Source organism: Agelaius tricolor, unplaced genomic scaffold, assembly GCF_023055355.1.
Source record: "Agelaius tricolor isolate 1412-34295 unplaced genomic scaffold, bAgeTri1.0.p SCAF_14, whole genome shotgun sequence".
In the NCBI taxonomy this organism is placed as follows: domain Eukaryota; kingdom Metazoa; phylum Chordata; class Aves; order Passeriformes; family Icteridae; genus Agelaius; species Agelaius tricolor.
In genome coordinates, this window is record NW_027269274.1 from 847,441 (window position 1) to 874,844 (window position 27,404).

Below are 27,404 nucleotides of genomic sequence, written 5' to 3' on the forward strand. Positions count from 1 at the left end.
GAGGTAATAAAGGAAATCTCACTGAGAACTTCCCCTTTACAGCAGCTGGGCTTGGAATTTTTGTTCAGTTCTACAGAAATTGGAACTGAAACCCTACAGACACTCAAAGGTTTTCACAAGGGTTTTTATGCACTTTTCAGCAGTGTTGTTATGTAACCTGATAAAAACCTAGGCCAGGATCACCTTTGTAGTGAAGGTCATCAGCCTTCCAAAAATTCCACTGAGTATTTGACTCCTAGATTTCAGAGAACACCTAATTTCTCCTCAGTTAAAAGGTGGTTCTCAGCACTGCACAGAAGTGGATTTTCTTGGATACCCTGTGCTTTGAGGCTCTCCAGAGCCTGGAGCTGCTCCTCAGTTCAGGCTTCACCCAGGACAGCTCCAATGCCAGATCCCCAAACTCCAGGCTGCTCTCAGGGATGCAGTCCAGGCTGGATGGAATTCACCACTTCAGCATCTGAACATGCAGGTAATGAAGTGATGGGTGGAGTGAAAGCGCATCAATGAGAAATTCCTGGCGTCAGAATCCTCCTTTCAACAAAAATGATAAAAAAATTTAAACAAAAGCTGCAATCCACAAAAGCTGTCCCTGGGAGAGCCCCAAATCATGGCAGAGCCAGGCACATTCCCTGGGAGCCTCAAAGCCTGGGTTCCTCCACCATCCCACGGTGTGAAACTCCAAGAAATGTTGCATTAAATTCCTCATAACTCCCAAATCCACAAATGCAGAGTTGCTATAGCAACTGTCAGCCCAAGCCTTCCCAAGGGAGAAAATAAAAGTGTGTCCTACCTGGCTAATTGGTATTTGTGTTACAGAGAATTGAAGGGTAACTTAGTTCCACCAAAAAATAGAGCAGAGACTGAAGTGCTCCTGTGCTAATGTGACATTATTTAATCTGAACAAGGACCCATTTTGCATGTGTCTTCAAATTATAGTATTTATGGAACACTCAACACAATAAGTAAAAGTGTTGCTGCCAAATATGCCTGACTTGCCCTGCTTATTGATTTGAATAAAAGGGGCACTGAAAAAATAGAGAAACAAGAAGGAAAGTGGAAGAGCTGATGGGATAAGGCACTTCAAATTTCATTACAACACCTACAAACCCCCCTCCACCCAAAAAAAACCCCAAGAGTTTACAACTGAAAGCTATGCAAAAATAAGCTGATGGAAGGTGACAGCTCTTTTCCCTGTTTCACCTTTTCCCTATTTCTCATCACTGCAGGAAGAACAAAGCTCCCAGGCAGGACAACCACACTGGCTGAACAACAGTCACCCCTCACTCAGAGGCACAGTTAGAACTGTTTTAACTTGGAAAAAGCCCTGAAGATCATTCAAGGGAAGAGCCCCACTGGCAGAATGTATTTCAGCACGCTGACAGTTCTCACTGGCTTGCAAACACATCCAGCAATGGATTTGTTTAATCTCAGCACAATTACTGAATAAAAGCAATCAGAGCTCTGAGGCAGCAGAACCTCTATGAAACATGAAAACATAACAATGATATCTCTGTCTCCATCAGCCCAATGACACAATCTGAGAAAAGGAGAATTTAGGGGAATATTCAGCTTCCCTGGGCCTCCCCATCCTCACAGGGCAGAATTCCCTCTGTATATCCAGTCTAAACCTCCCCTCCTTCAGCTGAGAGCCACAGTGGCTTTCCATCAATTACAGTCCAAAGGAAGGACCTGTCTGAGCAGGGACAGCACAAACCCTGCCCCAGAGCTGATACAGCATTTTCAGGACACACAATCCAGGATAACAGAGCCAGAGCTGCACAGTGCCCAGGTAAGGAGAGCAGGACACACAATGCATCCAGGATAACACAGCCAGAGCTGCACAGTGCCCAGGTAAGGAGAGCAGGACACACAATCCATCCAGGATAACACAGCCCAGAGCTGCACAGTGCCCAGGTAAGGAGAGCAGGACACACAATGCATCCAGGATAACACAGCCAGAGCTGCACAGTGCCCAGGGAGAGCAGGACACACAATCCATACAGGATAACAGAGCCAGAGCTGCACAGTGCCCAGGTAAGGAGAGCAGGACACACAATGCATCCAGGATAACACAGCCAGAGCTGCACAGTGCCCAGGTAAGGAGAGCAGGACACACAATCCATCCAGGATAACACAGCCAGAGCTGCACAGTGCCCAGGCAGAGCAGGACACACAATGCATCCAGGATAACACAGCCAGAGCTGCACAGTGCTCAGGTAAGGAGAGCAGGACACACAATGCATCCAGGATAACACAGCCAGAGCTGCACAGTGCCCAGGTAAGCAGAGCAGGACACACAATCCATCCAGGATAACACAGCCCAGAGCTGCACAGTGCCCAGGTAAGGAGAGCAGGACACACAATCCATACAGGATAACACAGCCAGAGCTGCACAGTGCTCAGGTAAGGAGAGCAGGACACACAATGCATCCAGGATAACACAGCCAGAGCTGCACAGTGCCCAGGGAGAGCAGGACACACAATCCATCCAGGATAACAGAGCCAGAGCTGCACAGTGCCCAGGTAAGCAGAGCAGGACACACAATGCATCCAGGATAACACAGCCCCACAGCTGCACAGTGCCCAGGGAGAGCAGGACACACAATCCATCCAGGATAACAGAGCCCAGAGCTGCACAGTGCCCAGGCAGGGGGAAGGAGCTCTGGAGCTCAGTATCCCAGCCATGGAACCCCAGGGATGCTGCACCATGGGAAGGATGAGCACATCCCACATTCCTGGGATCCACGGGCTGCATCACCAAACCAAGCCCATAAATCACAACCAGCCACACCTTCCCTCCTTTTCTGATGTGGACAAAGAAACAGGATGAGTGAACTCAAGTTGTAAAAGGGTCTGAAATCTGCTTTTACCACATGCCACCCCCCATGTGCCTCATGGCTCATCTCCATCCAGGAGACACTCAGATTTCTGGCCTCCCTCCACCTGCTGCAGCAGCTCCTGCTTGAATTATTCACCTTTTATGAATTAGCTGCAGCACTTTGCTAGGGTTTGGTTGCTTTGTTGTTGGAGGTGTTATTCTCCACCCTGAACAAGGCAGGTGTTTACAATATGCCTTCCACCCAACAATATTATGCTTGTATTTATCGATAGAATGAAATAAATCCATCCCCTGGAACCCCAGTGTTATATATAGCCCCATTGCTCAGCTGAAGAGATCGTGCTGCATGAGACTTTTCAGCAGGTGCAATTTCCATTTCAGCAGACGTGCATGGCTCAGCTAAGGCACAATATTTTCCAGAGGGAATATCTGACAGGAAATCAGTGGCAAGCACCAAAAAGCACAATCCCTGCAGCCCCACCCAAAAGGAGTGCCAGAAAAGGAGGAAAAGCAGCAAAGCTCCTGCAGCACAGCCCTGGGCAGGGCAGGGCAGGGCAGGGCAGGAGGGGAAAGCCCCAGGAGCAGGGGCTGAGCACTGAGCCTGGTCACAGAGCTCAGGAGCTGCAGAGCCCTGTGGGGACACAGGGACAGGGACACGGGGACAGGGACAGCACTGGGGCTGTCCCACAGCTCAGGAGCTGCAGAGCCCTGCAGGGACACAGGGACAGGGACACGGGGACAGGGACACGGGGACAGGGACAGCACTGGGGCTGTCCCACAGCTCAGGAGCTGCACAGCCCTGTGGGGACACAGGGACAGGGACACAGGGACAGGGACACAGGGACAGGGACACGGGCTGGGCTGGGGTGGAGGGGTAAACCAGACTGACAGCAGTTCAGGACAGCCCAGTATTACCACTGCTCTCTAAATACTGCACTTGGTGGTGTTTGCCAAATCCCTCTGAAATGACAGCTTTTCTCCAGGGAGAAATAAAAGTGAATCTGCATCATGGAGCATCAGCTGGAGCCACTGGGCTCAGCCCCTGGAACTCAGGACAGACCTTTCCACCGTGGTGTAAATGTGTCCTGGGGCTGCTCTGTGAGCAGAGCACTCCTCACACTCCACACTGCCCTCAGGTCCAGAGGCACAGGAGCTCACCTGGGCATTTTGACAGTTCTCTTGCTTACATCTTGTATTCAAAGTGATTTAGTTAGGAGATGCCTCTTTGTGGATAATATGACAGCTAATTCCCACTTATCCTACTGTAAAGAAACAATTGAAAGAGATGCAACAATAAAACTAATGGCTAACGTGATTGCTATTGATCATTTGCCAGTTCTTTAAATGAATGGCCCACGAGCTAAAGGGGAAGGAAAACAGTGCCACAGATTGCCCTGAGTCAGGAACGAGTGACTGGAGAGCTCAGCTGGAAATCCACGGAGAGCTGAGCACCAGCACACGGCTACAAGCACAGTGGATCCTGGGCACTCTCACCTACCTTTTCTGCTGACTGGGCAGTGCCAAAAAATATTGGAATGAAGGCAAGCCATACTATACAGGTAGTGTACATAGTGAATCCAATGGGTTTGGCTTCATTAAAATTCTCTGGGACCCCCCGAGTCTTGATGGCATACACAGTGCACGTCACCATGAGCAGAATGCTATAACCCAAGGAACAAATGATTTGTAGATCCGTAATGTCACACTTGAGCACTCCTCGGGCCTGCTCGGGGTTCATAGTTTTCTGCTCATCGTAATCCACGATGATGTTGGGCGGGTCCACCGCGAACCAGATGAAGACGCCCAGGAGCTGGACGGAGATGAGGCTGGAGGCGATGGCCAGCTGCGAGGTGGGGCTGATCAGCCGCGGCGCCGTCACCGACTTCTTGCCCTGCTCGAAGATGCGGTAGATGCGGTTGGTCTTGGTGAGCAGCGCGGCGTAGCTGATGCACATGCCCAGCCCCAGGAAGATCCTGCGGAAGGAGCAGACGGCCACGTCGGGCTTGGCGATCATCAGGAAGGTGATGATGTAGCACAGGAAGATGCCCGTCAGCAGCACGTAGCTGAGCTCGCGGCCCGAGGCCCGCACGATGGGCGTGTCGTTGTAGCGGATGAAGGTGGCCACCACGAAGATGGTGGCCACGATGCCCAGCATGGCCAGGAAGACGGGGATGACGGCCCAGGGCGAGTGCCACTCCAGCTTGATGATGGGGATGGAGCGGCAGCCGGTGCGGTTCTCGTTGGGCCGCTCGTTGTAGGAGCACAGCAGGCAGGTGACCTCGTCGGCCTGGTACTGGTACCCGTCACACAGCTCGCAGTGCCAGCAGCACGGCATGCCCTTCACCATCTTCTTCCTCTCGCCCGGCCGGCACGGCTGGCTGCACACTGAGGGGGGCACAGCACGCACGCCCCCGCCCCACTGCATCTCCTCGATCTGGGGAACAGGGACAAACAGGCTCAGGGTTAGGCCTGGATTAGGGCTGGCTGCACACCGAGGGGGACACAGAACACACAGCCCTGCCCCACTGCATCTCCTCCATCTGGGGAACAGGGACAAACAGGCTCAGGGTTAGGCCTGGCTTTGGGCTGGCTGCACACTGAGGGGGGGCACAGAACACACAACCCTGCCCCACTGCATCTCCTCAATCTCTGGGACAGGGACAAACAGGCTCAGGGTTAGGCCTGGCTTTGGGCTGGCTGCACACTGAGGGGGGCACAGAACACACAGCCCTGCCCCACTGCATCTCCTCCATCTGGGGAACAGGGACAAACAGGCTCAGGGTTAGGCCTGGATTAGGGCTGGCTGCACACTGAGGGGGGCACAGAACACACAGCCCTGCCCCACTGCATCTCCTCGATCTGGGGAACAGGGACACACAGGCTCAGGCAGCCACAGATGTGAGCTGGGAAGGAAGGGAGGGGACTCAGGGGAGCCCCAACACACAAACCCCGAGTGAATAAAGTTCCCATGGCAGAGTCCCAAAACCTCACCCTGGTGCCTCTGTGTGAGCCCTAACTGTGCTCACTGCCTCCATTTCTCATTTCTATTTCTCATTAAGTCTGATGGAATGACATCCAACCCCCAGATAAACCACATGAGGGTTAAAACAACACTGCAAACCTTGAGGGAAGGCAGGACTTTGACCTGCAAGGCTGCTCCCCACAAACCTTGGCGCTTCTTACCAAGACAGAGCAGAGATCTCCCCTCCTGGAACCGCTACTGACCAGGGGAAGATGTGAAATGAGGTGGGAATGTGTTTCTATAGGGCACAGGATCAGTGAGAATGGGGAAAGGTCTGCTACACAAGCCAGGTGAGAAATATGAAGGACAAAGAAAATGGTCATCACTGAAAAAAGCAATAATTAGATAATATTTCATTTCAAAGTCACATTCAGCTTTTGAAATACCACATGTGCTTCTGGGAATGCAAATGATCAGTGATTACATTAAATATATGGAAAGTCTCACTTACTCTGCAGTCTGGAGAGTCCTGAACTCCAAGGCAGGCAACAAAGGCTCCCAAGTACTGTGGAAAACGGGACTCACAAATCATTTCAAATGTGCCCAACTAAAGCCATTCCCCAGCCTCCAAGAACAAGGAAGGTTTAGCACTGGAGCCCCAGACTGGAGGCCTGGGAAGGCCCTGGCAATCCCAGCACCAGTTACCAGCCCAGCAGCACCTCATGGCTCCAGCAGCTGCTCTGTGTGTGTGTGTCCTTTCCAAACTCAAAACCTGATCCCCTGGGATAGATGTGAATAAGTGTCATTAAAAAAACAACATTTCAGCTATTTTTCCTTAGGTCACTGAAATGCTGACAAGCTCCATGATTTTCCCTACAAGCAAAGTTCTCAGATGAGTTTCTTGGATCAGCTGCCTTAGTTATTCATACAGACAGGAAGACTTGAATGGGCAAGTCTTAAATTGAAAGATTCAGTTGCACTTTCCTAATTTAAATCAAAATAGATCCTGTATCATCTTCATTTTATATTTGTGAAAACACAAACCCTGAAGTTGTCACACTCTGCTCACAGTGGAGTACCAAGAGTCTGTCTGTGAATGCTGTAAAAATAATCCCTCAATGAGAGATATTCTAGGGGTCTGCTCCTAAAAGGGGGATTGGATCCCTGCATCCCTGGGAAGGAAGGATGCTCTCCCTGCTCCCAGCCATCCCTGCTCCCCAATGCCTCCAGCAGGAGGGACTGCATCCACTCACAATATACATTCTCATTATGTTCACCATAGAACAAACATTACCAAGAAATGCTTAGTCTGTCTCATAAGGCCTAATGTAATTGTTCATGTTAATGAATAAAGTAACTCAATATCTGGGGATAATTCAAACATTGCTGCTTTGCTTCCCTCCGCTACAAACATTTCCATAATAAGCCATTTGTTCTGAACTTAATTGTTTCGTGCAATGTTTGATTAAAATAAAAATCAGTACAAAAATAATTACATTAGTGGTAATTAACCTACTCAGGGAAGAAAATAGCCACGTTCCCTGATCCCACTTTCATAATGATGGTGCCATTAATTTCAGGACACACAGCAGCCAGCGGCGAGGACTGGGCTCAGATTTATTGCCACCTCCAGACTGCAGCTCCTAACTCAGCAGTTCAGACATTTGTGTATATTCCACTTTGCAGACAGCAATATTTGCATGACTTAGCTCTTCAGGCTCAGCTATTAATGTCTTGTAATTAGTTTCTAAATCCAGGGATTTACCGTGATAATGGTTTTGAGCTAAGAATATGTCAATAACACATCCTCAGCAGAGTCTTCTGCAAAATATCAACTGAAATCCCTGAAGAGATAACAGTGGTGATAAGCCAGGGTGCCAGAGAGGATACAGAGCTGCTCCATGCCTGGCCCAGACACGGTGCCTCACACCATGGAGCTCCTTTTCATTTCCCTGCCTGCAGGGAGTGCTGGGGAAGCCTTGCCCAGCACTGGGCCTGCAAGGGGTGGAGGCAGAACCCCAGCAGTTCTGTGCCAAACAGATCCTGCTCTGAGCAGAGCAGCCCCAACACCTCTGCAGGATAACACAGAATTGCCAGAATACACAGAATTGCCCCCTCTCAGAACAGGAGGATTGTTCCTGCAGCAGCAGCACGTGAGCTCTGGGAAGAGCCATGCAGTGGGAACTCCCACTGCTCCATCCCATCCCATTATCCCATCCCTTCCCATCCCATGCCATCATCCCAGCCCACCCCCTCCATGGGGTCCCACAGCACATCCCAGCCCAGCCCCTGGGTGCTCCCTGCCCCTCCCAGAGCCACCCCAGCAGAAGGAGGCAGAGCTCTCTCCTGCCTGCTCTCTGGGGTTCCCAAATCAATTCTTAACTCCTTTCCTTTTCCTTTCCTTTCCTTTTCCTTTCCTTTCCTTTTCCTTTCCTTTCCTTTTCCTTTCCTTTCCTTTCCTTTCCTTTCCTTTCCTTTCCTTTCCTTTCCTTTCCTTTCCTTTCCTTTCCTTTCCTTTCCTTTCCTTTCCTTTCCTTTCCTTTCCTTTCCTTTCCATCTTTTGTCAGCTTTTCTCAGCAGCCCTGCTGCTCTGCCCCAGCAACACTGAGAGCTCTCTGAGCACTCAGAGCACCCTCTTTAATGAGATCCAAGGGCCATTTGTTCTACATTAAAGCAAGGACATTTCCAGCACACCACTGATGGAGAGAAAAATGCTTAATCCACAGTTTTTGCAAAAATGCTTATTATTATACATTTCTGTTGATGCACAATAAAATGGAAAATTAATTATTTTAATGCTTTTATATCTGCCTACAGCTTTGTGTTGTCTTCTCACTAATGGAAGGGGGTGGACCATGCATCTTCAGTATTCATCCTACAGCCCCTGCATAATATTTTTTTAATTAAAAAAAAGAGCATGTGCTTCCGAATGTGCATTTATAACACACAGCTCTTGTCTCTTTAAATGGATAGGTTAGGGAAAAACTATCTTCTGAAAGCAGAGCTAATCCAAGGCAACTTTCTGTCTAAGGTGGCTTAGAGTGAGGGAAAATCTGAATTATCACAGAATCCCAAACTGGTTTGGATGTCAAAGCCCATCCAGTGCCACCTGCCATGGCAGGGACATCTCCCATTGTCCCAGGTGCTCCAGCCCCAGTGTCCAGCCTGGCCTTGGGCACTGCAGGGAGCCAGGGCAGCCCCAGCAGAGATTTGACCAGTGCAGGAGGACAGGCCAGCCCAGGCAGGGCACACAGCCCCAGCTCAGCACAGCTGCCATCAAACTCTTGTTCCTGAGCTGCTCCCAATGCCCACAGCTGGACAGTCCAACCCCAAGAACAGCCTGGATGACAATGGCCCATCTAGAAGCAGCTCCAGGAATTCTGGTTTTTCTCCTGAAAACTCCTTTTCAGAGCTGCTTTTCATGGCACAGCCACAAGCCCACCTCACCTAAGGTTTGAGGAAAGGATTAGCCCTTTATCTTTGTTTATTTCTCTTATGAGCCAAGAACTTATTTTTCCTGTTCTTTGTGGCTGTGGAAAAGTTCTGCTCCTGCCAAGCCCAACACAGAGCTCCCAGTGTGGAAAGGGCAGTGAGGAGAGGGAACCAAGCTTGTGTGTGTAATTTGGAGAGCATTCCTCCTGGAGTGCCTGCCAGCCCAGAAACGCTGGCATTTATTTATCCTCCTCGTTCCCCAGCTGGTTCAAGGACCAGCATTTTCCAGCCCCATTATTTGGTGCTGGTTTTCCCCTCCTCAGCATCGATGGACAGTGATTTCCTCACCACAGCTCATGTGCAAGGCAGAACAGCACAGGGCAGGGAGGGAGCATGAAAGAAATACAAAATACTGAGGGAGATTCAGTACCCAGCTCATTTAGGCCTTAATTAGATTGCTGCAGGGATATTAATAATACTAATAATATTAAATTATCCTGCTCAGGTTATGCTCAGTCAGTTGGGCCCTAAAAGAACTGCACAGACAACGAGAAGAACTGTACACAGAGAATTGGGAATGGCTGGTGGCAATGCATGCTGCCAGGGCACAGCTGCCTCCCAGCACAGGGAATTTTCTCCTTTCTCCCCACACACGGGGCTGCAATCCCTCTGCAGAACCCTACCCCAGGGGAGGGCACCACGAGCTGCAGCCTGGCCTGCGGGAGGAGGAAAGCCTGTCCCACCCCTGGCAGCTGCATTTGGGGCAGGAAAGGCCAAAATCTGCTCTGCAAAGGGAGCTGAAGTCTGTACAGCCCCTCCCCAGCCATTCACACACAGGCAGTGCTAGAGCAGGGTGAAATCCCTGCTTCCACTGGTTCCAATGGGGAGCAGCTGCTGCCCAGCCAGCCCAGAGCCCTGGCCAGGTAAAGCTGGGATTGGCCAGCAAACAAGGATCCTCCATGGGAACCATCTGCACAGAATGCACATCTTCAGTTTGGTGGAACAAAACCCAAATCAACCAGGAAAACAAAGCAAATCAAGGCTTCCCCAAGTTGCTTCAGAGCAGACTGAGGACCCTTTGCAGCTGTTTTTAGGGCCATTATTGTCCATCCTGTGAACAACTAGCTGGGGACACTGAGTTCCACATCACACCTCTGATGTTACAGCTCTGCAGAAATCAGTGCTCAAGGACATGTAAATAGATTATTTCTGACCCACTCCACACGTGTGGCCTGTCAGGAACTCTGCTCTGCTCAAACGCTGGGAGTTCCCAGGGCTGCTCACACAGGCTGATGTGAGCAGAGCTCTCAATCAGCCTTTGTGGGATTTCTCTCTCCTCCCTGAAGCAAACAGGCACAATCTGACACATCTGTCATCATTTCTGCTCCACCACCCTCGGCACTGGCGTCCGTGTGGGACCAGAATTTCATTTTGCAAACACAGCTGGGTCATGTTTGGGATCCACAGAAGCAGCTCCATGCCAAGAGCTCCCAGAGCTGCTCACACAGTTTATTAAAGGAGTTTGCTTGCAGATTTGATCAACACAAATGGAGACAAAGCAGCAAGTTTTGGCTGCTGCTAGCTGTCACCAGGCTTGGCACCACTGGCAGGTGCCAGCCCCTGATCTGCCACTGAAAGCTGGGGCAGCTGCAGCCCCAGCAGCCCTGCTGAGGGCCCCAGGGCTGGCAGGCAGTGCCAGGCTCTCAGCACTCACAGGGACTGGGATACTCAGCTGCCATCTCCTCCCAGGCTGACCAACAAGAGGAGGTGGGAAAGGAGACCCCAAAGGAGGGAACAGCAGAGCTGCCTGGGGGTGCCCTGGCCTCTGCAGACACAACCCCCCCCCTGCTGACACCCCCAGACAGAAATCACTCCTACACTGCCAGGGAAAGACACCAGTGTCTTTGATCCAGAGGCACAGAGCCAGTCATTGCTGTGCTGACAGTTCTTGGGGCTTGCTCTCCTGCAGGGCCTGGGCCCCAGCACTGCCCCAGCACTGCCCCCATGACCCCACAGACCTTCAGTGGGGAGGGCAGGGACACACAGAATATTCTCCATCCAACCTCCATTTGCTGCCAGGGCAAGGACAGACACACATGGAGCATTTGCTGCCCCTCCATGGCCCAGCTGCAGCCCAGTCCCAGCTGTGCAGGACCTGGGGGTCTCAGGCACCCTCCCCAGCCCAGCTCAGTCCCAGCTCATGCAGGACTGCTTGTTTCAGCCTCACTCCCTCCTGGAGCAGGAGCAATCAGCTCATGGCCATTCTGCAGGCCAGTGGATTGAAAAATCCCCTCCCACTTCATGCTGCAAGTTGAGATAATTCAAGGTGTTTGTGCTGCTCATGGCTGACACGAGCAATGAGAGACTGCAGAGTTTAACAAGGAACAAAACAAACAACATCCACTCCTGCAGCACCCTGCAGGCTGCTGCCAGCTGGGCAGGGGGCACTTCTAGGGATGGAGGCACCTCCAGCTCCTGCCTGGGTCACAGAGCCTGTGCTCAGAGGGGCCCAGCCCTGGCCAGGAGCTGTGACACAGCTGCACATCCCTGTGCAAGGACTGAGCATGAGCAGCACCAGGGCTGGCAAACACTGCACACACCCCCCACCCCGGGAGTGGCACTGCCACCTGTGCCACAGTGCCTGAGGTGACACCTGCAGGGACAGGGGCAGGGCAGCAGAGATGCAGGGTGTCCCTAACAGTGCCAAATCCAGAATCTCCATCTACCCTGACCACATTCTGCTCCAAAGGAAAAACCCAAAACCCAGTGGCAAACCCAAGAAAGCAAGGAACAGAAATCAATTTGAACGTGTTATTTTAGACAAATACCATCTGTTGGCAGAATATTCCTGAGCAACAAACACCACTGAAGAGGTGCTTGGATGCAATTCCAATTCGAATATTTTATCAAAAAAAGGCAGGTACAGCCAGGTCTCTTGCCAGCAGGTTAGACAGTTAATTACTCTCTTCACCAACTCACTATTCATAACATTTATTTCCAAACTCCCTAACAGAGATGTTTATGGCACGTAAATTGATTGGTCTGAGCCCAAACAGATTCAGGAGGTGTTGAAGTGAGCAGGTTTCACATAAATTGCACAGAGGATGACAGAGTTACTCAATGTGCTTCTGTTGGTGGGGAAAACAGGCTTGCAGGGTGGAGTTTCCCTCCTGTGCCAGTGACCATGGTGTCCCTGTCCCTGCTGCTGTCCTGCCAGCAAAGGCTCCCCTGCTCTGGGGGTGACCCCAGCTCACCCCAAACCCTGAGCTCCAGGGACGTTCCTGATTCCAACAGGGCTTTATCTCACACTCTGCTCCCCACGGCAAAGAGCAGCTCCCAGCTGCCTGCCCAGGGAGGAGGGAACCATCCAGGAGTGGGGAGTCATCCAGGATCCAGGGAATCATCCAGGAGTGGGGAGTCATCCAGGATCCAGGAGCAGGGAACCATCCAGGAGTGGGGAGTCATCCAGGAGCAGGGGAATCATCCAGGAACAGGGAATCATCCAGGAATAGGGAATCATCCAGGAGCAGGGGAATCATCCAGGATCCAGGAGCAGGGAATCATCCAGGAGCAGGGAATCATCCAGGAGCAGGGGAATCATCCAGGAGTAGTGAATCACCCAGGAGCAGGGAGTCACCCAGGAGCAGGGAATCATCCAGGAGCAGGGGAATCATCCAGGAGCAGGGGAATCATCCAGGATCCAGGAGCAGGGGAATCACCCAGGAGCAGGGAATCATCCAGGAACAGGGAATCATCGAGGAGCAGGGAATCATCCAGGAGCAGGGAATCATCCAGGAGCAGGGGAATCATCCAGGAGCAGGGGAATCACCCAGGAGCAGGGAATCATCCAGGAGCAGGGGAATCATCCAGGAGCAGGGGAATCATCCAGGAGCAGGGAATCACCCAGGAGCAGGGAATCACCCAGGAGCAGGGGAATCATCCAGGAGCAGGGGAATCATCCAGGAGCAGGGGAATCATCCAGGAGCAGGGAATCATCCAGGAGCAGGGAATCACCCAGGAGCAGGGAGTCACCCAGGAGCAGGGGATCACCCAGGAGCAGGGAGTCACCCAGGATCCAGGAGCAGGGGAATCACCCAGGAGCCCACGCCCCATCCTCAGGGCTGACCAGGGGTGCAGGCCCATGGACAGCTGTGTCCATGGAACCACAGGGATCATTGCCAATCCCATCCATCTCCCAGGCACTCCTGTGGCAGGGCTCAGCCACAGCTCCCTGACTGTGGAGCTGGGCAGGGACAGGGGGCCCCAGAGCTGCTCAGTGCCCCAGGCTGGGGCTGGAGGACAGGGCAGTGTCTTGCCCGTGTGGAGCTGGGCAGGCAGGGACCAGGGGACCCCACAGCTCAGCCAGGAGCCTCCACACGGGGCTGGGCCAGGGAGAGCTGCCCTGTGGGGTCCCTCCAGCACCTCCAGCCCATGGGGCAGGGTCCCAGCACCCCAGTGACCCCAGGAGCAGCTTGTGTCCATGGGCAGGAGCCCAGACAGGCCTCTGCAGCCCTAGCACAAGGCCAATACCTGGAAAAAGCAGGTTCAACCATTTCACAGGGAATGTTTCCTTCACCTATTGATTTTGACAGTTCTGGGATACTTGCTCAAGGAATGGGATGGGAAAACATAATAAACGTGGGAGCTGCTGAGTTGACTGTACCTGGAGGAAGAGAAGCAATATCACCAAATTTCCCAGGAGAACCTGTGCTTCCTCTAGGAGCCATCCATTTCTTCCTCCTTCAGGCACACCAGTTCCTCCAGGAGAGATGTTTGTGTCAGGCACCTCCAAGCAGGAGAAGCTGCATTCTTAGGAGCCAGCAATGTATGGGAGCTGCTCCCATCCCTCCAGTGCCCCTCATCCAAACAGCTCACACAGCAAGGACTCCTCCTGAGCTGAGATGGGGCAGGGCAGGGCATGGAGGGGCTCATTCCTCGTCTGAGATCCACAGAGAAGCACCAGGAGCTCCCCATGGAGGCAGGACCTGTCCCTGGCCACGCTGCCTTCAGCCATGCTCCCATTTCCTGCTGTTGGAAGCACACAGGCCTCAGACACAAAGGAAAGCCCAGCCCAACAAACTGAAACGAGCCACTGGAAAAGCAAACCAGCCCAAACACAACACTCCTCACCCTCCCCAGGGCAGACTGGCTCCCCTCCACCAGCAGCACCTCAGCATTTGAAACAGCAAAGCTGCAGCCAGTCCAAGCAGCTCTGGCAAGGCTGGAGCTGCCCTGGCCATGGAGTGCAGCCTCCCAGAGCCAGGCCTGGCTTAAAGCCCAGCTCTCCTGTGGCCAGGGGATCTCTATCTCTCCAGCCCCATGCACCAGGTGCATCTCTCCAGCCTAAGGGCATCAGGTGCATCTCTCCAGCCTAAGGGCACCAGGTGCATCTCTGAGCCCCATGCACCAGGTGCATCTCTGCAGCCCCATGCACCAGGTGCATCTCTCCAGCCCAAGTGCACCAGGTGCATCTCTGCAGCCCCATGCACCAGGTGCATCTCTCCAGCCCCATGCACCAGGTGCATCTCTCCAGCCCAAGTGCACCAGGTGCATCTCTCCAGCCCAAGTGCACCAGGTGCATCTCTCCAGCCTAAGGGCACCAGGTGCATCTCTCCAGCCCAAGTGCATCAGGTGCATCTCTCCAGCCCCATGCACCAGGTGCATCTCTCCAGCCTAAGGGCACCAGGTGCATCTCTCCAGCCCAAGTGCATCAGGTGCATCTCTCCAGCCCCATGCACCAGGTGCATCTCTCCAGCCTAAGGGCACCAGGTGCATCTCTCCAGCCCAAGTGCATCAGGTGCATCTCTCCAGCCCCATGCACCAGGTGCATCTCTCCAGCCCCATGCACCAGGTGCATCTCTCCAGCCTAAGGGCACCAGGTTCATCTCTCCAGCCCCATGCACCAGGTGCATCTCTCCAGCCCCATGCACCAGGTGTGTCTCTGCCTCCCACAGGAGCTGTGCTGCAGCAGGGATGGAGCTGCCAAGCTCTGAGCCTGAAATGCAGGGCAGGAGGGGTCAGCCACAGCCACTGCACCCCAGATCTGCCTGCAGCAGTGACAGGGGCTTGGCACAGCCCTCACCAAGGAGAAGGGTGGCACCTGGCCTTCCCTGGCCCCTCGGGTGGGAGATGGGTGGGCACCTCAGCATCACAGCCTTGCTGCAGGGAGAGCAGAGCACTGCAATGGCTTTGCATGGAACCCTGGCCAAGGCCAGTAAAATCAGACATCTGCTCATTTTATCCTTGCATGGACACTGAAACACAGCCAAAAGTGCCACTGAACCGTGCCCTGGGTGCTGGGCACAGCTCTGCTGGGCTGGAGGCTGCCAAGCAGGCAAAGGAAAATGGGTGATTGCTCTGCCCTCACATCAATTGCTGTGTCCCAAGCTTGCTGCAGTGAAAAGTCATCAAATGTATCTCAGTTATCTGACCTGAGATACAGACAGGCCCAGGTAATTCACAAACCCAGGTTTATCAACAATAAGAGCAGATTTGAGGAGTCCCAAGGAAGCTGCTACAGCTCTCCCCAGTCTGTCTGCCAACAGAAGCAAGAGACAGAAAACTAAACCACAAGTTACCCTGCAATCTGACATGGGAAAATCCGGTTCAGCTCTCCAGATTATTCCAGAGAATAAAGTACCATGAATGGGGAGATGTCCTTTGCTGAAGGCACCCACGAGAGCCTGCAGAGCAGCAGCCCTGCCAGAGGAATGCCACAGTGAAACATTCCTGTCCCTTCCTGGAATGAGGATGATGATAAAGAAGAGAATCCTTACTCACCGAGCTGGTCTCGTGCAGCTCCTGCCCCCTGGCTCTGCAGGGTCCTTACCTGTGGGCTGGGCAGAGCTGTCCCCATTCCCAGGCAATGCAGACACCCAGGAGGGACCGGGGCTGCCCCCAGGGACACAAAGCACCAGGGCAGAGCTGCCCCCTCCAACCTGCACCAAACTCCCCTGGCTCTGCCCTCTGGGGTTTGAGAAATAAGGACTGGGAAACATCCCCTGCAGGGTTATTGCCACAATCATTACTGAGGACAAATCACATCCTCTGGTAGCTTTCCCTGGGATGTATTTAATAGAATTTATTTTGGTTATTTCCAGGAATCCTTGGCTTCTCTAGACTCCACAATTGTCCTTATTATTGTAAGAAATAATCCAATAATACAAAAGGGACTGTCTTAGATATATATTTGTGTGAGAAACTGGGACACTTGAGTGATTAGAAGGGAAGTTAGTGAGAGAGTCTCAACTACTGATATGACCCTGTGGCCGTGAGGCTACGAGGGTGAGGAAAGAGGTCTTTTTATGGAAACATTTAACACAACAACAGGAATACAAATCAAGCTCCATTAATTTAGCTTTAAATTTTAATGGATCAGGATGTGCAGTTTACATAAAGAAGGATTTGCTTAATAAAATATTAATATTTTTTGCTAAAAGAACTGTAAATTGCAAGTTAATATCGGTTTCCTTATATAGAACATCAAAAGTTGAAAAGCACTGAAAGAGCAAACCAAACACAGAAATAAAAATAGGCCAAAATTCAAGGAGAGTGAAATACTGTGTGTGATCAGCCTCCAAGAGTGGACCCTCAGCGACCCACATTAATTACTTGATTTAACAAAAACCATGGCAACATTAAGAGTAGGAAGTGTGGGGGCTTTGGTTCCATGCCAGGGGGTGGCTGTGACCCCTGTGGGCAGCCCGGGCACAAAGGGCTGGGGCAGCTCGGGTGTCCCCACAGGTCACAGGGCCAACCCCAAATGTGACAGCAGGTCCAGAGAGAGCCCGGGCTGGGAGCACCCCCTGGGGCACCCTCTGTGCCACCCCCGGGGTCACCCCCCATGTCACCTCCCAGGCCACCCCCTGGGTCACCCCCGTGTGTGGAGGGGGTCAGGGCTGGGCCATGTCCTGTCACCCTTCCAGAGGAGATGTGGCAGCAGAGGCAGAGAAGGAGCCCCAGCACACCAAGAACTCCCCATGTCCCTGGGCTGGCAAGGCTGACTGAGGGGGAAAACCCCTTTCCCACAAATTCCCAGGAAGGCCTGATCCCCCTCAGGCCGTGTGGCTGAAGAGCCCAAGGGAGCTGCAGTCTGTGTCTCTGGGTGCTGGTAGCTCTCCACAGGGAGCCAGGCATGAGGTGAGGCTGGCACTACTGCCCCAGAGGGCTGAGGAAAAGAGCCCAGAGCCAGCAGGGATCCTGGAGCCAGCCAGGGCACAGGCCAGGCCCAGGGGATGAGGCTGACATGCTCTGCAGCTCTCCCACCCACCAGTCCTGGGGCATTTTTCTGGGAAACATCAAAGTGCATTTAAGCCCCTGCTCCTACGGGCCTGCTTTCCTCTAGGCATCATCCCAGACAGGCCACCCCACCCACAGGGTTAACAGCACCACTGGAAAAGGGACTCACTCCAAACACATTTCATTGCAGCTTTCCCAAGACAAGAAAATCCAAAAAGCATCTGCAAGTGAAAGCCCAGTGGTTTCAAACTTCAACAAACCACAGCTTCATTTCCCAAGCTGGCACCTGGGGACTGCAGCCATGCAGCAGGAATTAAATTTCCATGAGCACCTCGTGTCTCTGCCAGTCTGAGGAGCTCTGGCCCTCTGGGTGCAGGGAGAAGGCTGCAGGACAGGGGAGAGGGAGACACTGGGCAGAACCTCCAGTGTGGGGCTGTGAGGACACAGCAAAGGGCCCTGCTGGTTCTAGAGCCCATAGCAAAGGTCCCTGCTGGTTTGGGTGCCCATAGCAAAGGTCCCTGCTGGTTCTAGAGCCCATAGCAAAGGTCCCTGCTGGTTTGGGTGCCCATAGCAAAGGTCCCTGCTGGTTTGGGTGCCCATAGCAAAGGTCCCTGCTGGTTTGAGAGCCCATAGCAAAGGTCCCTGCTGGTTGTAGAGCCCATAGCAAAGGTCCCTGCTGGTTGTAGAGCCCATAGCAAAGGTCCCTGCTGGTTTGGGTGCCCATAGCAAAGGTCCCTGCTGGTCACAGAGCCCATAGCAAAGGTCCCTGCTGGTTTTGGTGCCCATAGCAAAGGTCCCTGCTGGTTCTAGAGCCCATAGCAAAGGTCCCTGCTGGTTGTAGAGCCCATAGCAAAGGTCCCTGCTGGTTCTAGAGCCCATAGCAAAGGTCCCTGCTGGTCATAGAGCCCATAGCAAAGGTCCCTGCTGGTTTTGGTGCCCATAGCAAAGGTCCCTGCTGGTCACAGAGCCCATAGCAAAGGTCCCTGCTGGTTGTAGAGCCCATAGCAAAGGTCCCTGCTGGTTTGGGTGCCCATAGCAAAGGTCCCTGCTGGTTCTAGAGCCCATAGCAAAGGTCCCTGCTGGTTGTAGAGCCCATAGCAAAGGTCCCTGCTGGTTTGAGAGCCCATAGCAAAGGTCCCTGCTGGTTTGGGTGCCCATAGCAAAGGTCCCTGCTGGTTGTAGAGCCCATAGCAAAGGTCCCTGCTGGTCATAGAGCCCATAGCAAAGGTCCCTGCTGGTTTTGGTGCCCATAGCAAAGGTCCCTGCTGGTCATAGAGCCCATAGCAAAGGTCCCTGCTGGTCACAGAGCCCATAGCAAAGGTCCCTGCTGGTTTGAGAGCCCATAGCAAAGGTCCCTGCTGGTTTGAGTGCCCATAGCAAAGGTCCCTGCTGGTTTTGGTGCCCATAGCAAAGGTCCCTGCTGGTTTGAGTGCCCATAGCAAAGGTCCCTGCTGGTTCTAGAGCTCATAGCAAAGGTCCCTGCTGGTTCTAGAGCCCATAGCAAAGGTCCCTGCTGGTTCTAGAGCCCATAGCAAAGGTCCCTGCTGGTTGTAGAGCCCATAGCAAAGGTCCCTGCTGGTTGTAGAGCCCATAGCAAAGGTCCCTGCTGGTCATAGAGCCCATAGCAAAGGTCCCTGCTGGTTTGGGTGCCCATAGCAAAGGTCCCTGCTGGTCATAGAGCCCATAGCAAAGGTCCCTGCTGGTTTGGGTGCCCATAGCAAAGGTCCCTGCTGGTTTGGGTGCCCATAGCCAAGGAGCAGGGGACTCACGTTGAGCTGCAGGTCGTCTGTCCACTGCCCCACCAGGCGGTAGCCGGGCGTGCTGGTGTTGCTGCTGTGGAACTGGAAGATGTCGTAGCGCCCCGGGGCGTCCCCGTTCTTGTTGAACATCACTGGAGTGCCAGCACTGCCTGGGGGAAGGAAACCAGACAAAATCCAACCACCCAGCACCAAATCTTTACCCAGTCTTTGAGCTTTCACACTGGAAACACGTCCCAGGCCAAGGCCATCATCCCACAGCCATCCAAAGGGTGGGACACTGCCACCACCCAGCCCTGTCCCACAGAGCCATCGTCCCTGCCCTACCCTGCTGCCCGCAAACAAACACAGCAAGCCCAGGTGAGCCCTGCATCACCCTGCTCTGCCCAAGGCCAGAAAGAGCAGGAGGCTTTTCCTCCTGCCCTGCAGGAGAGCCTGCCTCCCATCTCCCTGTCCTCAGGGAATTCTCCTGGGAAACCCCTCCTGTGAATGCAGCCTCTAAATGCTGCTTTCCCCCTGCAGAAAAGAGCCCATCTGCTCCTGAGAGGTGCTGCTGTCAGAAGCCAGCCTGGGTCTGGTGAGTCTTGACTGCATCCAGAAATGGGCACCATACAATAGCATCCTCCTCCACAGTGTGCTCCACTGTCATGGGGTGGGAGAGGACACAGCAGTCTTGGGAACAGCACTCCTGGTGCACTCCCTTGTCCAGGAACAGCACTCCTGGTGCACTCCCTTGTCCAGGAACAGCACTCCTTGTGCATTCCTTGTGCACTCCCTTAGCCAGGAAGAGCACTCCAGGTGCACTCCCTTACCTGGGAAGAGCACTCCTTGTGCACTCCCTGATCCAGGCTCTGCAGCACTGCCACAGGAGTGTCCTGGGCAGATCCAGAGCAGGACCCTGAATGAACTTGATTTACCATGTAAATGGTAAATAATACCTTGTCACTCCAGTGACAAACACGGGTAAGTGCAGGGCAAGAGAGCCCCAGCCCTTCCTGCGTGCTGGCAAAGCCTGGAGCTGCCCTGACACCTGAGCCCAGCCTCAGGTGAGCTCTCAGCAGGACAGCTGCACTTCAATCAGCACAGCACTGCCTGGGAACCCTCCCAGGAGGAGAACCAAAGCACTGCCTCATTTCCTCGCAGCTCCAGGAGCAACCTTCCAGGGTGACATTTATTTCCAGACATATTAAAATAGGCTGCGGTGGGGTAGAGTAATATTGTGTCAAGATTGAAGATTATGACAATCCTCCAGCATATCTATATTCAAAGCTTCCTCCTCCTAACTTTTTTTCCCTAAAGCAATGAAAAATCTCTCCTGTTGTAGCACTGAACTTTAAGATTATCGTTTTCTTCATGATTCCCATTCTTCATTGAATTCCAGGGAGTGAAAAAAAAGATTTGAAGGAGTGAATTAGCATAGTCTCCATTCTAGCCCTGGTAAATTGTTTCCTGTCTCTCCTACAATCCTCTGAGATCAGATACAAATTCAGTTCAAAGGCAGGTACAGAAAATCTTCCACTGCAATCTCTCCTGGCTGGTTCCTTGTGAGCACCAGGCAGATATTTAATTGTCATTACAGATTCATGCAGCCAGAATACATTGGAGTGGAAACACTTAAGAGTCAATCAGAAGCAATGGCTGTAATTCCTTGGCTCCTCAGGAAAGGCAGCAAAGTGCTAAATGGGATTTGGCTGATCACCACTCTTAGGGCTGCTTAGGGTGAGTTAGGCTCAGCTTTGTCAGAGCTGACAAGAAAGGGACACCTGGAACGGCAGGAGCTCAGGTGAGCTCCCAAAATGCAACAGACACACACAGGAAGGTGCAGGGCTGGCCCAGGGTGAGTTAGGCTCAGCTTTGTCAGAGCTGACAAGAAAGGGACACCTGGAACGGCAGGAGCTCAGGTGAGCTCCCAAAATGCAACAGACACACACAGGAAGGTGCAGGGCTGGCCCAGGGCTGCTGCTCAGGAGGCAGATGGAGGACGGACACCACTGTCACAGCCACCCCAAAGCCAGTGCAGGGACAAACACTGGGGGGACACAGCCAAGAACTCACCACAGCCACCCCAAACCCCAGCAAAGGCACTGAAAGGGACCTGGGATGGCCGTGGGGGCAGCAGGGGGGCACAGTCCCAGTAGGGCTGGGGGCCTGCAGAGACCCCAAAGGCACAGTCCCAGTAGGGCTTGGGGCCTGCAGGGACCCCACAGCACAGTCCCAGCTTACCACAGCTCTGGACAGGGCAGGCAGGAGCACACCCTGCTCACAGAGTCTGTGCTGAAATGACACAGGAGCACACCCTGCTCACAGAGTCTGTGCTGGATGACACAGGAGCACACCCTGCTCACAGTGTCTGTGCTGGATGACACAGGAGCACACCCTGCTCACAGAGTCTGTGCTGGATGACACAGGAGCACACCCTGCTCACAGTGTCTGTGCTGGATGACACAGGAGCACACCCTGCTCACAGAGTCTGTGCTGGATGACACAGGAGCACACCCTGCTCACAGTGTCTGTGCTGGATGACACAGGAGCACACCCTGCTCACAGAGTCTGTGCTGAAATGACACAGGAGCACACCCTGCTCACAGTGTCTGTGCTGGATGACACAGGAGCACACCCTGCTCACAGTGTCTGTGCTGGATGACACAGGAGCACACCCTGCTCACAGAGTCTGTGCTGAAATGACACAGGAGCACACCCTGCTCACAGTGTCTGTGCTCAAGTGCCACAGCCCCAGGGGGAGGTGGGATCCATGAGCAGCTGGAGAGGGAAGCACTGCTAACCCCTGCTAACCGCGGGGCAGGCACAAGTGTCCCTCTCCTGCCTTTGAAGCTGCAGTAATTGGGCTCCAGCCAGGGCTCTGCTCAGCAGGGCCAGCCCTCCTTAACCTCTGGGTGAGGCTCTGGAGCCCTTTCTGTGCCACCTGTCTGCAGGGTCTGTCAGTCCTGGTTTGCATCACTGCAGCGATCCAGCCTCAGCTCAGGCTCCTTTCATGAAATAATGAAATTAATTAAGAGTGATGTACGAAAATCTCACGGCAGAGAGGAAACAGGCATTTCAGAAATAACCCTTGATCTTCCAGGCAATAAAACATGTCGTTATTTCACTGGTGTTTGATCATTTAGGATTTATTTTCTTCCTGTTAAGATTTCCCAGATTCTGCTGAGCCCACTAAGCAGTTCGGAACCTGTGTCAGTCTCCAGGCTGCAGCTTCTTGCTCATGCAGAGCTGTGACAATTTAATTCAGTTCCCAACAAAGGAGCTGCTTCTCCCTACGCAGACACAGGGCACTTGACACCTGCAGGAAGCCCTCAAACCCAGACACAATCTGACTGAATTTGCAGGGTTTCGATCTCTTAATCACTGCAAGATGAGGAATGAATTATGGAGAGGAGGCCAGGAGTGACACAGATGTCACCAGCCAGGAGTTTGGTACTCAAGGCACGTCCGTGGCAGTTTGGGCACCCGAGGGGCTCCCATGAACAGCATCCTCAGCTTCTCACTGGCAAAAACACAGCTGCACTGCAAAACTTCCAGAATTTCACTGGGTGGGCACTTGAGGTTTAAAGTCTTCCACATTTTGGGTCTTTTGTCCTCCAGGCAACGACGATCACAAAATGCTCGGGGACCAGCAGGAGCAGCAGGGTGGTCCCAGCTGCACGGGGCTGTGCAGAGCTGCTCCCCAGCAGGAGGATGGCCAGCTCTGGGGCTGGGGACACTGAGAGCAGCAGCAGCAGCACAGGCCATGCTGCTCCTGTCCCGCACAGCTGCACAGAGCTCCCCTGCCCCACCTGGCACCCAGCAGAATCCCCCGGAGCACTGGGGAGCAGGATCTGCACCCAGAGCAACCCCTGCCCAGCCCCATGGGGGGGTCAGCAGGGGACAGAGGGGGCAGTAGGTGATGAGGGGGGTCAGCAGGTGGCCAAGGGGTGGAAGTAGGTGACAGCGGGGTCAGTAGGTGACAGTGGGGTCAGTAGGTGACAGTGGGGTCAGTAGGTGACAGTGGGGTCAGTAGGGGATAGAGATGTCAGTAGGTGACAGGGGTGTCGATAGGTAAGTGGAGGTACTAGTAGGTGACAGGGGTGGTCAGCAGGTGGCAGGGGGAGTCACTAGGGGACAAGGGGGTCAGTAGGTGACCAAGGGATGTCAGTAGGTGACAGGGGGTGTCAGTAGGTGACCAAGGGATGTCAGTAGGTGGCAGGGGGAGTCACTAGGGGATAAGGGGGTCAGCAGGTGACAGGGGTGTCAGTAGGTGACAGGGATGTCAGTAGGTGACAGGGGTGTCAGCAGGTGGCAGGGGGAGTCACTAGGGGACAAGGGGGTCAGTAGGTGACCAAGGGATGTCAGCAGGTGACGGGGCAGTGTCTCACCGTTGAAGTTGACGCTGCGGATGTACTTGAGCAGCCGCTTGCCCCCGGCGTTCTCCATCTCGGGGCACAGCCCGGCGCTGTCGGCGCACAGGTCGCGGTTCATGTGGTGCAGGGCGTGGGCCATGGCGTACACGGCATCGATCACGAACTGCACCTTCCCCTCCTGCTCGTAGTGCGAGTCCTTCCCGATGCGCTCCTGCCCTGCGGGGACACACGGCGACACTCAGGGACAGAGGGACAGAGGGACAGCGCTGCCCTGGCACACGGCGACACTCGGGGACAGCGGGACAGAGGGACAGCGCTGCCCTGGCACACGGCGACACTCAGGGACAGAGGGACAGCGCTGCCCTGGCACACGGTGACACTCAGGGACAGAGGGACAGCGCAGCAGAACCTGAGGGAGCTGCGCCTTCAGCCAGGACCATGAAACGCTCTGGGCTGCAGCGTTATTGATTAAAACACGACCAAACCTCTGTCGCTGCTACCAGAATCCCTGGCTCTGCTCACGAGTCACCCTCCAGAACCCAGGAAACAAATCCGGCCCAAGCCCACGGGGAAATCCCGGAGCTGCTCCAGGCTCGGGGCTCTCCCAGGCCCGGCTCTGAGGCTCCAGAGCTCAAAGCAAGGCACAGCCGGTATTAAACCTGGTGCTTGTTCTGCTGCAAATCCCGGGCTCTAATTAAAACTCAAAGCCAGATCAAGGGAAGGCAGGAGTCGCTTCAGAGAAAATACCGACGGGGCTGCGGAGAACTGAGGAACGCGCCGGCAATTAACGGGTAATTAACGGGTAATTAACGGCACCTCGGGATGCTCCTGTCACTGTCACCTTTCCCCTGAAGCTGCCCCCTGGATCCCTGGCAGTGCCCAGGCCGGGCTGGATGGGGCTGGAGCACCTGGGACAGTGGAGGTGTCCCTGCCACGGCAGGGGTGGAACTGGGTGGGATTTAAGGTCCCTCCCAACCCAACCATTCCAGGATTCCATGATGGTTGAGGCACCCTCTACCAAAACCCCCCAGTTTTGCATCTCAGCTCCTCTGGAAGCCCTGAAATCCTGCAAACAAGGGAGCAGAACAAGTGAGTTGCCAGCTGGTGAAGTTCCAGGCAGGATCGTTTTCATTATTCACTCCCTCTCATTGATTACAGAACTTATCAGGATTTCAGGCCCTGACAAGGAAAATGCTTTTAAGTGGTTTCAGCTCTGTAACCAAATGAGCAATGCAGCAGGAAGGGATGCCAGGGGAGGGGATCTGGGATTGAAATGCTGCACACAAACACTGATAAGGCACAGCAAGTTCCAGAAGCACGGCTGGGCACACACGTAGCAGGAGGAAAACCTGCAGCAGTGAAGAGATCTGGGAGAGGAACCCAAGCAAACCACACCTGGAGAAACCTGAGAGCAATGTAACAGTGGCCAAACACGAAAGCAGTAAAGATTTTTAAATCTCAACAGAATTTCCAAGAATTCCAAGGATGCTTCCCTGTGCTGCAGCAGCCACTCAGCTGGGTATCAAACATCAGCTGTGCACAGTAAATCCAGATGTGGAGCCAAATGTAACTGCTCACCCCAAACATGTCTGAATTTACAGCTGGGAGTGTGCTGTCCTTCACCAAAACACAGGCTGAGTTATCTTCTAAAGAGATTGTACTGCAATTAGAAGTTGGACCCAAATCTGAAGCAGCCAAGAACCTGCAGAGCAAATGTTATGGACCAAATATTGTTCAGACTTCAAAAAAACCAGCAAATCTCCAAATCAATAGGCCTGGCTGAAGAGTGTTCCCTCCAGTTTGTGTCACCCTGTTGCAGTGAGCAGCAAATCAGGCCAAGAGTCCATTTTCAGGCAGGAATAGACCAAAGGTGACAGGCACAATTTTAATTCCAACTTCAACATTATTGTGGGGAATATTTCCCCCTCTGAGGCTGAACTGAAGAAGTCAGGCAGAACGTTTTACCCCAGGCTCCAGGAGCTGCTCCTGTGTGATGGGACTATAGAAATTCAATTATTAATTACTGTGCAGGAGAAGGAAGCTCCCAAAGGGCACCGAGTTGCTCCAGATGAAAGCAGCAGGAGCAGTGCTGTGGGTGCCTCTGGGGAAGGGGCAGCAGAGACCCCCCAGCCCAGCCCTGTCAGGACATCCTGGGGTCCCACGGAGGGAGGGCTGGAGAAACGGCCTAAAACATGGGGGCAGCAAGAAACCACGAGCCCCTCTGTGCTGCCAGAGCAAAGCCATGGCAAGTAAAACAAACCCCATCTGCAGCATTTCTGATCATTGAGAACTGCACCATTTCTGCTCCTCATTGAGAACTGCACCATTTCTGTTCCTCATTGAGAACTGCACCATTTCTGTTTGTCTCTGAGAACTGCACCATTTCTGCTCCTCATTGAGAACTGCACCATTTCTGTTCCTCTCTGAGAACTGCACCATTTCTGCTCCTCATTGAGAACTGCACCATTTCTGTTTGTCTCTGAGAACTGCACCATTTCTGCTCCTCATTGAGAACTGCACCATTTCTGTTCCCCTTTGAGAACTGCACCATTTCTGTTCCTCTCTGAGAACTGCACCATTTCTGTTCCTCTCTGAGAACTGCACCATTTCTGTTCCTCATTGAAAATTGCACCATTTCTGCTCCCCTTTGAGAACTGCACCATTTCTGTTCCTCATTGAGAACTGCACCATTTCTGTTTGTCTCTGAGAACTGCACCATTTCTGTTCCTCTCTGAGAACTGCACCATTTCTGTTCCTCTCTGAGAACTGCACCATTTCTGTTCCTCATTGAGAACTGCACCATTTCTGTTTGTCTCTGAGAACTGCACCATTTCTGTTCCTCTCTGAGAACTGCACCATTTCTGTTCCTCTCTGAGAACTGCACCATTTCTGTTCCTCTCTGAGAACTGCACCATTTCTGTTCCCCTTTGAGAACTGCACCATTTCTGCTCCCCTTTGAGAACTGCACCATTTCTGTTCCCCTTTGAGAACTGCACCATTTCTGCTCCCCTTTGAGAACTGCACCATTTCTGCTCCCCTTTGAGAACTGCACCATTTCTGCTCCTCTCTGAGCAGAAGGTCCTTTTCTGCTGTTTTTTTACCGTGGGGACGTGCAGGAGCCACAGCAGCATGGTTTGCCTCAGCAGTGGAGCAGCTGGCGCCTGGGACACTCGAGCACAGCGCGATTTCACAACACACTTCTGTCCCACGGGTTTGCAGTGAGTGCCTTGGGATGGCAGCAGAAGATGAAACACAAAGGCATTTTGTTGACATGAGCACTTTTTGCCTCCAAAGGATCTGTTTGAAGGTGATGAGAGGCAGTTTAACCCCCCCTTCCCACTCGAGGCTGGAGTGCTCCTCATCCTGATTCCTGAGAGATGGAGCAGGGGGCCGGCTTCAGGCACATCCTCACAGGAGAGCAGCTGCAACAAAGGCAGGGAAAAAAGCTCCAAACCCAGAGTGCTGAGAACAGAGAGGAAGAATCCCACTTGTTCCAACTCTTTCAGACAGCAGCAGTGAGATGCAGGTTTGAGAGCTGCTGGTCTCCCTCCTTCATCTCGGCACGCAGGGGAGTGACGTGCCTGTTCCCAGCGCCTCTGCTTCAGCTGAGCCCTCTGCTCTCATTGTTATCACCACACAACAGAGGGGACGTGGTAGGAGGAATAAATAGTATCTCCAGGACGATTTTTATGGCATATAATTCACAGAGACAGACATCAAAATCCCACTCCATCGGCGCTCGCGAGAGGAGTTCAGAGCCTGCTTCAGCTCCTGAAGAATTAAACACATCTTCAAAGGGTCTCACACAATGGTGCTGCTGA

General features: G+C 53.2%; 1 protein-coding gene and 1 long non-coding RNA gene across 8 annotated transcripts in view; one reads left to right on the top strand and one right to left on the bottom strand.

Moving 5' to 3' along the window:
- GRM7 (glutamate metabotropic receptor 7) overlaps positions 1–27,404 on the bottom strand; it is a 192,894-nt gene that overhangs the window by 41,239 nt on the left and 124,251 nt on the right. For all 5 annotated transcript variants that reach the window (XR_011681102.1, XM_071439283.1, XM_071439281.1 and 2 more), the window contains 3 exons: positions 23,599–23,799; positions 19,241–19,380; positions 4,338–5,273 (listed from right to left, as the gene is read on the bottom strand). Coding sequence is in view for 4 of the 5 variants with exons in the window: in XM_071439283.1 (XP_071295384.1) it covers positions 4,338–5,273; positions 19,241–19,380; positions 23,599–23,799 (1,277 nt within the window). In the remaining variant the exon portion in view is untranslated. The remainder of the gene's footprint in view (positions 1–4,337; positions 5,274–19,240; positions 19,381–23,598; positions 23,800–27,404) is intronic.
- Positions 23,066–23,587, top strand: LOC139595730 (uncharacterized). 3 transcript variants are annotated; one of them, XR_011681104.1, is made up of 3 exons: positions 23,066–23,167; positions 23,206–23,401; positions 23,481–23,587. It is a non-coding gene; the product is annotated as an uncharacterized lncRNA (long non-coding RNA). The 3 variants fall into 3 exon arrangements; XR_011681103.1 differs by having other exon boundaries at positions 23,101–23,186; positions 23,225–23,401; XR_011681105.1 differs by having other exon boundaries at positions 23,120–23,224; positions 23,263–23,401.